A 14,358-nucleotide genomic window follows, 5' to 3' on the forward strand; every position below is an offset into this window, starting at 1 on the left:
GCAGCATAGTACTCAACATTTCTTTCAAATGTAACCTTGCAATACAATATATAATCACAACTTCTATAATTTGAGAATATTGAGCAACAGAAGTGCTGACTTATATCTTGCAAATGGGGGGGGGGGGGGGGAAGGAAAAAAAAAAAAAAAGAAAAAAAGAGAGAGAGAGAGAGAGAGAGAAAATCTTGTTATGAAACCAAGTTGATAACCAGTGCCAGGAATCTTCAGATCTCTATTTTCCTTTTATTTGTGCTCTTAAAAGTACTCACAATTTTATTCCAAATTTTCCATTTCCATTCTGTACTAATTAATGCAACTGTAAAAGCCTAGCACAAATTCCCAAGGTATGCAGGCAATATCACACAAAATATTTCAAGTCGGAAGGAAAAGCTTAGGCTATTGTACGGGCTTACACCAAGACTTTGTAATAAGGAGAAAAGAATTTTTGGCTGAAAATGGTTAAAATACGTAATTCTTCTCTCACCAAAACATGTAAATGATTATGAAGCAGTTTCTTTAATGATTTGGAAAGAAAAAAGAGGCAAAAATGTCTTAGACTAGAAATTACCTCCTCCCTTCCCCAGAAACTTCTTTGAATTTGAAACCAAAGGTTTTTTCAGTCGTATTTCATCTGTCATCTCTGTGCTTCTTGTAAAATATTTTATTCCTTCCTTGTCTGCTAACCCCAATCTGAACTCAGTTCTGGTAGATTTCCACCTATCCTTATTTTCTCAGAGTACCACATCATTCTGTGTGGAACCCTTTTCTTCTCATTTTCTGTGGCTTTAATTAAATCTTCTGCATATTCAAACTTTCAGCTAGACTCCTTTCACCTGACTCCTGGACTGGCACCTTGTTCTTCCCCGGGGCCTCGGTTTCTCATGAAACAAATCACTATTCTGCTTCTGAGCAAAGGACTTTGTCTGCTTCTACTACACACACACATGCGTTCTCTATAAATTTATGTGTGAAACTAAGAAGCAAATATATCTACTAAAACCTCACGTTTTCTGTACAAATAATTAATAGACAGCATAGTGCAAGAAAAACTAATCTGAGTCTATAACCTGAAATATAATGTGAAAAAAGCACTTGTTAAATAACTTTTTTACAAAAGTTATCCAGAGGTACCATCACTGCATTTTTCTGTTTGGGGAATGTCTGCTGCTAATTTTTTTTCCCGTGTGTTCTCATTGATAGGTTTTTTCATATTTTCTTTTGGAAAAAAAAATTAAAAAGTCTGTTTGGATCTTTGTTCTACTTCTGTTCCAACTTCTTATTCTAATTCTTTGGGGTAGAAAACTTGATATAAATCTATTACTCACGTGTTCACGTGAAAGGAAATAATCATGGATTAATACCTGTATCTAAATTCTCTACAGGCAGTCTGTGTCTTGCAATCTCATATAATGGTGAATGGTGATAATTTTTTTCTTATTTTCATTATCAAAAGAACTATTTTAAAAATTTGTGGGATGGAAGGAAATCAGCATTTTCTTTCAATTCTGTCAGGGTCTGAGAGGAAAAGGAGTTTTCACTGTCTCCATTTTAGAATCTGTGTTTAAAATTGTTGTTGTTTGTTTGTTTGTTTGTTTGTTTAGAGTTAATATTTGGTTTCCATTCATTTTTTTGTAACAGGCAGGATGGAGGGTAGTCAACAGGTTTGGTGTTTAGATTGTTTTTTTTCATGGTAAGTGAAATTCTTAGGATTTGATTGGGATTTTTTTTTTTTTTTAAGTATATATAAAGACTTAGCCCTGGCTGTTGAAAGAATGTGACAAGTGGCAGTGTGCCCCTTCCCTGAGGGCACTGAGTGCCCAGTGAATGGGCAAAAAGTGGCAAAGAGTGCCTGAGCAAGGCACCAGCAAACTCTGAGCCATACCGTAAGTTGAAAATGTATGGTTTTTTGCTTTTCATACATCCAGGATTTGATCCTTTTTTAAAGAGCACAAACTGTTGCTCATGGACCTATCCCCAAGCTGCTGAATTAAATTCTAATTTATGATTCATGCTGGGCATGCATTTTAGTATGGGAATTGTGGGTGGTGGTCCCAATATTTCTCACAATTTCAAATATTGAAATATTCATATATATTGAATATATAATCAAGTAAGCAAAGTACAGATGGTTACTGGTTTTTTCTTTTTTAAGAAAAAATATATTTCAACCTCAGCTACTAAGACAAGAGGCCTAAGTCTGTTTTGCTGCTGAAATTATCTTTAAATTGGTTTACTGGTCGCTGCTCCTGCCTTACAGTCACATAGTGTTGAGACTGAATAATATGTTAAGCACTTTGAATTTTACACAGCTCACATTTTTACTTACTAGGAATTATGCTTCCCTTAAAAACGTTGTCTAGCCCCTATTTTCTGAGGGTTTTAAGCACTCAAGAATCCAGGGAAGGAACTTGCTCCAGTTTAGGACAACCCTCTGAAGATGCGATCTGTGCAAGTGTGAGAGCTGCCAGAGCTGCTGCAGCCAAGAGACATCTGGTCAGAATGGTTATTGTAGCTTAAAGATCAGCTAAGCTCACCACACAGACACATCTGGTGGCAGCCAGCTGAACAAACCCCTCCAAAGGAGGAAAAATTACCTGGTTACAGATGTGTGATTATTTTACAAGTAATTGTTCTGAGAGTAATTTTTTTATTTTATTGAACACCAGAGGGCATGAAAGCTTGTTTCTACAGAGGGAGAAATGCCTTGCAAGCATGTTAAAGCACTTCTGAAATCCCATCGCTTTCACAAAGTCAAAACCTATCACACGTGGGATGGCTTTACAGCATCACCAAACCTCTCAGGCTGGAACGCACCTCTGGAAATCCTTTAGTCCAGTCCTTCTGCTCAAGCAGGGTCACCTGGAGCAGGTGGTCCTGTACCATGTCATTTGTTACCTTTATGGCCCTGTATCTAGTTTTGATGTGCTCTCAATGTGAAGTGACCAAAACTATTACGCTATAGTTTTGAATAATTTATTTCTGCCAAGAATGTTTTAGTAAATTCTTACTAATGGATTTTTTTTTTTTTCCCCAGACAACTGCAGCAACAAATGTTCTAATACTACTTTCACATCTGTTCAGTTTTTAGAGTAACTTGCAATGCCTTTTTTGTCCTTTTCCTAAGTTAATTCTCATAATTTATGCTAGGAACTTTATGGTAGCACTTTCAATATAAAATCTAAATAAGCTATTCCCATCATCTAATATAGTAATTCTTGTGTTAGGACTGTGCAATTGAATGTCAGTACAGCTAAAGGAATTAATTATAAATATGATTATCTTAATCTTCATATACTCAGGCACAAATTAAATGGGAATAAATAGAATTAAAAAATATTAAAAACTAAATATAAGACTTCTTTCCTACTTATGGTATAAATCCTTGTTTCAAAATCAAGCTTATTACATTTACATTACTATAAATTATGAATTATTATTATACATTAGCATCATGTGTTAAACAAGATTCTGCTCCTAGTTCAGGTACTGATATCCTTTTAGGTTAAAACATCTAAGTTCCTTCAACTTCCTTTTTTATTGCATGAAAAAAAAAAACTTATTTGCAGATGGATAATTTTCATTTTAATAAACTGCTGAAACACACAAAATAGATACCTAAAAGGTTCTGTTGAACACTTTACTTAACAGTTCTCTTTAAATATAAACTATGTAGAATGTTGGTTAAGTCAATTTGTTCCTTAAATCCTTTAATAATTCCAGGGAAGTTAAACTTTCAAATCAAAAATTAGGTATGTAGATGAGAGTTATCTCCACTTTTCCCTTGCAGGAACCACTTTTTCTATTTTCCTGGTGGGTTTTTTTTGTGGAGTTGTGTTTTTTGGTTTTTTCGTTTGTTTTGTTTTGTTTTGGTTGGTTGGTTTGGTTTGGTTTGGTTTGGTTTGGTTTGGTTTGGTTTTTGTTTTTGTTTTTTGTTTTTGGTTTGGTTGGGTTGGGTTGGGTTTTTTGTTTTGTTTTGTTTTGTTTTTCTGCCATGTTGACTGCCAATTCACTCTGCTCATTTTTACAGGACATATTTTCTTGGAGACTAAAAGTAAACCACTGTCTGCTAGTTCTTTAGAAAGCATGTCCTAGTCAGCCCTAATGCCTTCCCTCTAATTGTTTCTTTCTTCTGAATAAGACTTTGATGCATAAGACAACGTCCCTCTTTAAGAACTGACTGATAAATGTTGTTCATCATCTTTAAAAGACAAGTGGATGTACCTATCTAAGCAGCAGGAGAATTGAGCCATGCTTTTTCACTGTCACACAAACAAACAGGGCTGAGTTGCACAGACTTTAAGACTCAGATTTCCCAAGTCTTGCTGGTAGCTAATTCTATCTTTTGCTGCTCAGGCATTGAAGCAGGATCTTTATTTCCTCCTTTACAAAAGATCACTTAATATTATAAATGATACAAACAGGATTTCTTATATGTGTTAAAAACTAATTCAGTAAATTGAAAAGTAGACTATAAACTAAGCTCATTTCTTTTGTATTTCAGCACCGTCCTGAGTTGTCCCATTTTTTGCCCTTGTCCTAAGGCACTTCTCAAATTAGCTCTGATCTAAGTGACTCTGATGCCACTTCTGTTGCAGTCACCTAGAAGTAGAATGTGTTCCTGCCAAATAGTTCTTGAAATCCTACTAAAAGCATAGGATTTTAAGTGTTCAGAGCAAGAAATTATTATAATTTTCTGCCAGATCTTTGAGGAATCAAAGAAAAAACTCAAATACTTCCCAGGTAATTTGCTGAATATACATGTTGTTTATCTGTGAAATCCCCTTTCAATAAGCCAGCTCCCAACATGAGTCAAAGGTGCCTGGTAATCATTTGCACAAGCTCTTCAATTTCATTTGTACTAAAATTAGGTTCCTCAGTAGTTCTAGAGACGCCATTTGTCCTTGAAGTTTATCAGCATCCTTTGAAAGAACAGATAAATAGAAAAGCTTTGATTTCAGCAGTGATTTAAAAGGCAATGGCTACACCACACATTTCTTATGTAAAATATTTATTTTGGTAAATATAGATTTAATATTTTTAATGGAAATTTACCAGGAATAACAGCATTTCTATAGGACAGTTAATCTGGCTACGTCTTAAAAAAATACTTTCAATTATGTTTTTCACAGAACTCTGTAGTTTATAACTCTATAAGCTGAAGATCAATTCACAGTGCTTGTATAATGTCCATAGATAACCATAATAGTGTGCACCAAGGATAACACACACAGGCTGAGGGAGTTTTCAGAGAAACTCAGACAGAAACCTTGTGCAGTAAAAGTTGTTTGTGCAAATTTCATAAAAGCTCTGCTAGACATATTTCAATAGTCTTAACATTACTGCATGGCTTAGCACCTTCATTATTAAAATAACTTTTTTCTGAGCTCAGCTCAGTCCTGGTTTTCATTCTGATATTCCCTTCCTGATGATATCTGTCACCTCTCTGTCTAGTCGGTAGTGTCTGTATGCATGACTAATGGAGGAGCTATCTGTTTAGGCCGGTACATTTTTGACATCTCTCATCTTGCTCTCTAGTATTAGTACTTTAATCTGTAGGAAAGAATTTCACACTGTTTTAATCCTTCATTCACTTATCTATTCATGTGATTTGCTTCTAGCACAGGCACAGTCATTTTACTTTCTGAGTGAGAACTTCAGCTGGTGACAATGACAAAAGCATCAAACTTCCTCTCACTATAAATTAGTCATCTCTAATTCCATAATTTCCACTCAATAAACATATGAGAGAACACAAGTAGTTAATGACTGATGAGGCAAAACCCTTTATAATGTGTATCTCAAATCCAGTCACGTATGTAAAATTACCGCTAGCAAAAAATACATTACTATAAAAGTTACTGAAAAAGCAAAACTCAGATGTAGATATTTTATGTTTTCAGAATTATTATATATTTCCTAATTACAAAATGAATGTGTGTGTGTGTTGTGTGTATGCATACAAGTGTATGTATGTGCAAGCGTGCTTGTGTATCCATATTTGTATGTCCTCCTTCTAGATGATTTTTAACACTTTAGTGCAATCGTTTTATAGGAATCTGGGAGATAATTAAAATGATTAAAAGTTCACAATTGTAGTAGGTTATATATGTAAGAAATTCTTTTAGCAGAATGGCTATAGGCTATGCTCATTCTTTATAAACCACAAAAAATTACTAGCACAGCATTCTTATGGATGCTCTAATCACAAGAATGGTGTCACTATTACAACCACTTCAGAAACCATTGCTCAGTAAAAAAGCCTCACAGAAATATTATGTGTGGCAGTTTCCTTCCTGCTCTATGGCGTCAACCGGCTAGCACTGCACCCCGGAGCTGCCACAGGAGTGGGGAATGGCACTCCCTTGGCAAAGCCTCAAAGGCTCAGGATAGGCTGAACCTGATGGAGTGGAGGCACACTCCTGTGGTCCTTGGAAGCCACGCGGACCAGGGTAAAGGATTGCAAGGAGTCCTTTCCTTGGGGTCAAGTTCACGGGTTTATTTGTGAGGCCAAGGAAAGTCAGAGAATGCCGGAAGGCACTGGGTTTTATTCGGAGTGGGCGGTAGGGGTGGATACAATCAACTATCCAATAGGAAACAAATGGGGAGGAGTTGAGGGGAGAAGAGTGCAACTACGGAAATTAATAGGGTTATTGTATGGGAGGGATTGTGTTGCAAAATTCAGTGGGGCTTTGAAGGATACATAATAGACATCAAACTTTCTAGAACAAAGGGATAGGGTTTACATGAAGGGTAGGCAGGGTTTTAGGAAATAGACAAGGAATGTACTGGCAGTAAAGGTGGGGAGTGACCATGTAGGGAAATAAAGGGAGTATACAATGTCAGGGGTAAACCAGCAACAGATATAGCATAGGGGAAACAGGGATGAACCATCTGAACAAACCACAACAATTATGGGCCTCTTCCCTCACCCCCCGCCCCAGACACAAGGACTTCAGGATTAATCACTAAAGCCAAGAAGGGGTGACAAGTAATAATAATCAGAAAGCATTTGCAGTGCAAAGAGATACTAGTCCTGGATAGACTATTAAAAGTAACAAAATACAGAGAGAATGTGCCTTTTCTTATACTTTGTCCCAAATTAAATAACTTGTGATTTATTTTGCTTCACACAGTTTAATAGGGCCAAGCTGGTATCAAAAATGATATATATTCAGACTCCTTGAAGTGTTAAAATAGATCAGTGATGGAAAAAAATGAAATACTGAAGAAAATTTGCTTGCTTTTTGAAGGAGTTGAAAGTTCAGGTTTTCAGTCTATAGCTCAGTCAGATTTGGGTGGGTTTTTTTGTTTAGTGTGACCCTTTCTTTTCAGGTGAAAAAAGAATACTTTGAATTTCAGGATACTTATTATGGGGGAAAATATCTCTGTTATGAATTATAATATTCTGAACAGGAGTAATGTAAAAAATAGAAGTTAGGAGAATTTTTGTTTTTTTAAATAAGCTTGAAGTTATCTAAAAACTAGATGAAATGTAGAAAATAATTTTATTTAATTCTAGGCCTTACATATCTTTTAGCTTTCCAGCATAAACTTTTATTGAGGTGTCTCAACATGAAAATAAACACTATCATTCTGCTGAGCAAAATTAGAATGTACATTTATCCTATATTCAATTTTTTCCCTCCTAATTATTGTTTTGAAGGCTGTGTTTCATTTGTCTTGGTAGCAAGACTGAAAGGATAAAAGGTGGGAAAAATATCTAGTCCATAACAAAATTTACATGAATTTTTATTTAATTTTAATTGTTCAAGATGTATCTTTGAAATAGTGGGTAAATGTTTGCTTCTGGCTTTACAAAATTCAGTGGCATTTTGTTTGGAGGTGTCTAACTGAACCATAAGACAGTGTTTAAAACAGGAGGAATAACTCTGAGAGAAGCATCTGTAAAATGCTGTATGCTAATGTAAACCATCCTGCCTTTTGTAATGACCTCAGTTTGAACTCTTTCCGAGTTTCCAGTTGCTGATAAATAAGAATTTTTTAAACAACACGACAGAGTTTATATCATAGAACCATAGAAACATAGAATGATTTGAGTTGGAAGGGACCTTGAATATCATCTAGTTCAGACCTCCCTGCCATGGCCATGGATAGCTTCCACTAGACCAGGTTAGTCAGAGCTCCATCCAGTCTGGCTTTGAACACTTCCAGGGATGCGGCATTCACAACTTCCCTGGGCAACCTGTTCTACTGCTGCACCACCCTCACAGCAAAGAACTTCCTCTTAACACCTAAACCTACTCTCTTTCAGTTTGAAACCCTTCCCCCTTGTCCTGTCACTACATGCTCTTGTGCATGGTGTCTCCCTAGTAAATCCTTTCAGTTAATTTAAGGTCACCCCAAAACCTTCTCTTTTCCAAGTTGAATAAGCACAATTATCTCAGTCCTTCCTCACAGTAAATGTGTTCCATCCCTCTTATTATCCTTGTGTCCTTCTCCGGACCTGCTCTAACAGGTCCATATCCTTCCTGTGGTGGCTGACAGGTTGATACTTCCAGAGTCCTCCTTTCTACCCTTTTAAAATATGAGTAAAGTATTTCCTCTTTTCCAGTCTCCTGGGGCTTCACTTGACTACCATAACTTTTCAAACATCATGCAGGGTGTCTTGGTCCCTACATCAGCCATTTCCCTCAGGACTATGGGATGCATCTCACTGGGTCCCATTGACTTATGTGCATTCAGGTGGTCACAAATCTGATCTTTACTTAGAGTGGGAGGGACTTTGCTTCCCCAGTCCCCATCCTACTGTCCATCCACTTGAGGAGTGTGGGAAGAGAGGCTATCACTGAAGCCCAAAGCAAAAATATCGCTGAGTACCTCGGCCTTTTCCTCATCCTTGTTACAGTTTTACAGCCTGTTCAACAGGGGCCACTACTCCTTCTTTGAACTTCCTTTTCTGGTTAATATTCCCATAGAAGGCCTTCTTGGGATTCTTTGTGTTCCCTGCCAAGTTCTGCTCCAGCTTTGCCTTGGTCTTCTGACTGCATCCTAAATAATCATCCTTCTCTCTATTCTTCCTGTGCGTCATCCTGGCTTCAACTGTCCATGCAGTTCCCTCTTTTGCTATAGTTTGACCAGAAGATCCCAACTCAGCCACGTCATTGCTATTATCACAATAGGAACTGTAACATCCTTTTTCTCAAAGTACAACAGTGCATGCAATAGAACCATGTAGAGGATACAGGCTTTGGGAAGGCTGCCCAGAAAAGGAGCATGACTGTGCAGGAGCCACAAGGGGAGGATGCAGGAAAGCCCTCAGCTTAAGAGTATCCTCATAGTTTTTTTATTCTGCTTCCTACATCTACCAATACTTCAACTGCTAAAGTAGGAAAGTATAACATGTCTGTGAGGGTATTTATATTTCTGACCAGACCTAGTTACTTACAGGGCACTTTACACTTACCTGACTTCAACTGACCAAAATAAAGTCTAATGGGTTTATGGGCTCATTATTGCTTTAAGTTTCAAATTTTTAATTATGCTGAGTATTATTTTGCTATTTATTTATATGAAACTTTTCTGTATAAAGTAGTATCTGACATGTGTGGGAGAATAGTGAAAATGTTTCTAAATTCACCTTTTGTGGATCCCATAAACCTGAAGCTATCATAGCACACTACAGGGGTATCGTTGGCCTGCTAGGAGTGTGGGACTGATATTGCACTATCTGTCAAAAAATGTAGAGCAAAAGTTGCAATAGCTAAACTGCATAGAATGTCAAAGATACGGCACCACAATATCTATTAGTGTTCATTTCTGTAAGAAGTCTGGATTATCACTGAATGAAATGATTGATTAATGCCTCTTTTATATAAAACTATGAATTTGTTTACTCATAATATTGAGTTACTTTTTCAAAGACAAGCAGTTCTAAAAAAGCTGCAACTTCATGTCAAAGTGTTTTATGTTATTTGAATGTTTCTAGAAATGTTTTGTTTTGGTCTGAAAGGAAAGGGAGATGGCTGGAAGGCTTTAGCTACTTCTCTGTAAAAGTCAAAATGTACTACAGACTTATTTGCTCCTTCATTTCTTTGAATTTCTGTAAGTTCTCTGGCATGTTTTGGTACAGTGATTTACTGCATGCCACTACACAGTGACAATAAGTGGTTTTGATATCAAGGTATAAATTTAGTCTTTAGTAATCTTCTAAGAAGCTTATTTCTGTGACCTTATTGTGGTTGCCTTCATTAGAAGATTTAATGCTACAGTGAAGGAAGACATCAAGGAGGAAAGAAAGCTCACAGTAAATGTGTTCATATTATTTGGTTCAGTTTTCTTTATTAAAAGAAATAAAAAGGCAAATGTTCCTGTTGCATTAATGTGTTGTACAAATCAGTTTTAGAAACAGAATGTGAAAAATACCTGGCAATATCAAGATACTTAGGATAAAATTATAAAAATGCAGCCTATCCTGGCTTTATTAGCAAGAGGAGAAATATCGATCTGGGCAATGCTCACATTCAGTATTATTCAGGCATACTTAAAGTGGTCTGTTAATCAGTCAGACTTTAATGATACCATGATTTTGAAGGACTATAGCTTATGATGCTTAGAAGGCGCCTTACTAACCACTTTTGGAATGATTTCAATCCATTCCTCTGAAAATTAGTTGCTACATTATTTTAATTCAATTATATAGTCTCTATTTTAACTGATCAAATTAAAAAATATACTTTTTGCCTACTTCAGGCTTTCACATATGAATCCCACATATTGAAAACTTACGATGTGAAGATATTGTCAGTGAATGCTGTGTTACATTTGTCAGAGTAAAAGGAGAAAAATGGTTCCTTCAAGAAGAAAAATATAGCCAGTAATAGTACATTTACAATCTTTCTGAAGAGTGTACTTACTCTTAGTATACTTTACCACAAAACCAGTACATATTATCAGATAATTTGTGGATAGTCATAATGTATCCCTAGAAATTAATTTTTCTAAGTCTCTAAATTTTTATGGTAAAGCCCTGTAGTAATTCTAAATTTTTATCTTTAACCTGGCTCTGGTTATTCAATTTCTTCTTGATCACATTTCTTATTAATAAAAATGTCTGCATTTATTCTGTTTCAAGATCACTGGAAGGGGAGAATAGTCTGCCTACCAGTGTTCAGAGATCATAGCCACCTTGAGAGCCACTTGCTTTTAGCTCTGCTAAAGACATTGCATACAAGAGTTGAGACTTAAATAAAAAATAAATAATAAAACAAAAATAAGTGCAAACTCAGCCAGCCAAACAAACAACAAAAAGACACTGAACTGAAATGACCTCAGGTAGGAGGAAACTGAGTTCAGTTCTCAACGTCACTGGTGGTAATTCAGCGCAGGAGTAATGTCATCGAGAAAAGCTGCAAAGAGGCCTGAAAAGTATCTGCCAGACTGAGACACACTTTCTTAGAGTGGCTGATCTCTTGTAGATCATTAAGCCCTCTCAGGAAAGCTGCTTATTGTTATAAATTGATTCTCTTAAGAAACTGTGAGGATGGAAGACACACTTGAAAAGAGTTAAGAATTAAACAAAGAGGCAATTGAGGGACTTGTGATCGTGTTTCCAGCAGCAGTTTTACTCCTTGTTTACCAGCTCCTTGCTGTGCTTGGGGCATGCATTGAGAGATGCAGCAGATTTTAATTTGGGGTGGTTTTTTTGTTAATTTGGCTTTTTTTCCTCTCCATACTCTTAGCTGCCTGATGTCAGTTTGAACAGGTTGTTCAAATATAACCCATATTAAAAATACTTTCAACAGACTGTTAAGATATTTGAGGGGTTTTGTCTGGGCAGCAGTGAATAATGAGAGCATTGGCTATTTCTGGTCTCCCTTAGCTCCATAGTTCTGTGGTCTTTAGTGGCTGCTGTAGCTATCTAAGGGTTTACCATAAGAGTTCTCACTTGAATAATGCGATAAGAGCTCTGAATATAGGAGATGTTTATGCAAAGGGCAAGCCTCACGCAGCAGGAAATCCCAGTTATCCCTTTAGCTTGTGCTCTCAGCCAGCCACATCTCTGCCAAAGCATACCGTAGGAAAAGGACATACCCTTACACAGTTACGAGTGCTTCATGATTAGTGTGGGGCACTTCCAGCACTACTGTCCTGTGTCCCCTCAGGGATATACTTATTAAACTGTTTTAGAATTAGCTTTTCCCATGGCCTTCCTGTGGGATCCTTTTGGAGCCTATATGCCTCGTCCATCTCCGAGAAATAAGATGAGATTTCGCTTTTTGAAGTCCTACAGGTATCTCTTCTAGTGGCTTGTGGTGCTGTTGACTGTGGTAACAGTTGCAACTGTAGATCTTTTCTTTTCTTCTAGAGGATTAGAGTCTATAAAAAAATTGGAAATTACTAATTGTGACTCGCTTGGGCTTGTAAATGTTTTGCTAAACATTGTCTATCAGAAAAACAGGTATTGTTTCTGAATAAGAAAAAATACTCTGAACAAGTGATCAAGGAAGTGTGTGAAACTGCACTTTTAAAGTAAATGATATTTTGAATACTTTTGGCACACCAAGTTGGGAGGAAAGGTAGATTAATGATTATGTCAGTGTTCTTATGAAAATAATAATTGTAAGTATTCTCAGCACTTATTATAAGTTAGCATATTTAATTAAAAATATGACACACAGATATAGAATATCAAACCTGAATTAATATTTATAGCTGTGAAGCTTTTGCTGGCAAATCATATTTGTTAATTATTTTTGTGTTAAACATTTTTGAAATTATAGCAAATGAGAAAAACACACAGATTGTATTTTTTTCCTAAACTGTTGTTTTAAAATAGCATCAGCAATGCTTGATTTCTATTATCTGTCACATTGTTTTTGGCAATTGAACCAATATTTGTTCTTCAACTTCTTTATATTTATTTATAACAGATTCATGTGTATTTTCAAGTAAAAATTCTTACGGTCCTCTCAATTGCACATCATTAATTTAAAAACTTAACACATATCATCTTAATAACAACTTTTTAATCAATGCAACATTCAAATTGATTTGTTCACATATACAATACAAAATGAAGATAAATGCTTTCTGTAGGATTACTGATAGCAAGCATTGTATAGGTGAATATTGTTAAGAAGAACTGATTAGGTGAACTGTCCAACTTCTCTCACTATTTTTTTTGGTAAAAGTTAGTTTGTTAACATAGTGCGAGCTGGTTTTATGACAAAAAGAATAATAACAGTTAAAGATATTAGAATAGAAAATAAAAAGGTGGTATCTGTTCAAAATTAGATCTTAGAGTTCAGTTGAAATTCCCTTAAGAAATCTTGTTATAAGGGACTTTTTACTTAAAGTAAGCTACTTATTTTTCTTTTACAAATTTATATCTATATATCTATTTCTATTTCTGTTTCTTTCTATCTATTTATCTATCTGTCTATCATCTATCTATCTCAATTCTTAGAGGCAAAAAGAAACATATTTCATGTAACATGTTAATATAGGATCTGATTATTTTCATTATTATGTACATATTGAATATTTTCTAATTTTACAATGTAGCAAAGCAAAAATATTCTTAAAAGTTGTTAAGTAAACTGAAAAAAACAAGGAACCTTTATCGAAAGTCTGGAGGTATGAATGAATTTTTTGTTACCCTGGAGTGTTACATGTTTGTTTTTCAGTCCTACAGAGCTTTTAAGAGGTAGGATGACGATAAAGACAATTTTTTTTAAAAAGCATTGTAATTATATTACTTAATTTGAGCCATATTCTTTACTACTGCTTAATTTAACTGTAAGTCTCCAAGAGGAGAAACAAAAATCCTTAATGTATATATTGCCGTGTCACGGCCATGGCTCCATTCACACTGTAGGTTAAATTTAGAAATCTACTACAAAATTTTACGGTACTCAGTGCCTATGTAATTTAATAACCTTGTTTGTGTCAGCTGACAGTTCTGCTCACGTTACTCAACCATTTGATGTCAAGGGACTTTGGTTTCTAAAACTGTGTATCTGATAGCGCTGTCTATGCATTCCATGATGAACATGGTTCAGCAAACCATTTAAATTGTGATGTTTGCCAAAATTCAATATTTCTTTTTTCTTATATTTTGCGGAAAAACAGAATGTTTCTTTTGGGAAATAACCTATTGGTTAAATAGACCATCATGTTTTGATTTTGGGGAGATTCTGTGATACATTGATCCCCCTTACAGGCAAATTAATAATGCCACCTTATAGAAAAATAGTGAATTGAGTTTCTTTACTCATCAGGGTGTGCTTTCAGAAGGTAACAGAAGAGCCAGGCTGATGCAAGTTTTCCAAGAGCAAGTTTTCCCTAGAGGGGAAAATATGCCTTGAAACAATGAAACTTTTCTAGAAAGATCCAGAA

General features: G+C 35.7%; 1 protein-coding gene across 5 annotated transcripts in view; it reads left to right on the forward strand.

Moving 5' to 3' along the window:
* The window catches only part of PDE4D (phosphodiesterase 4D), a 313,664-nt gene that overhangs the window by 150,673 nt on the left and 148,633 nt on the right, over positions 1 to 14,358 (forward strand). The window contains exon 1 of one of the 5 annotated variants that reach the window (XM_040089576.2): positions 12,118 to 12,250. The exons of the other annotated variants lie outside the window; for them this stretch is intronic. Coding sequence (XP_039945510.1) covers positions 12,162 to 12,250 — 89 coding nt within the window. The 5' untranslated portion in view covers positions 12,118 to 12,161. Of the gene's footprint in view, positions 1 to 12,117; positions 12,251 to 14,358 lie in introns of those variants that run through there. 5 annotated transcript variants of the gene reach the window in all.

This window comes from Hirundo rustica, chromosome Z (genome assembly GCF_015227805.2).
Source record: "Hirundo rustica isolate bHirRus1 chromosome Z, bHirRus1.pri.v3, whole genome shotgun sequence".
NCBI lineage: Eukaryota > Metazoa > Chordata > Aves > Passeriformes > Hirundinidae > Hirundo > Hirundo rustica.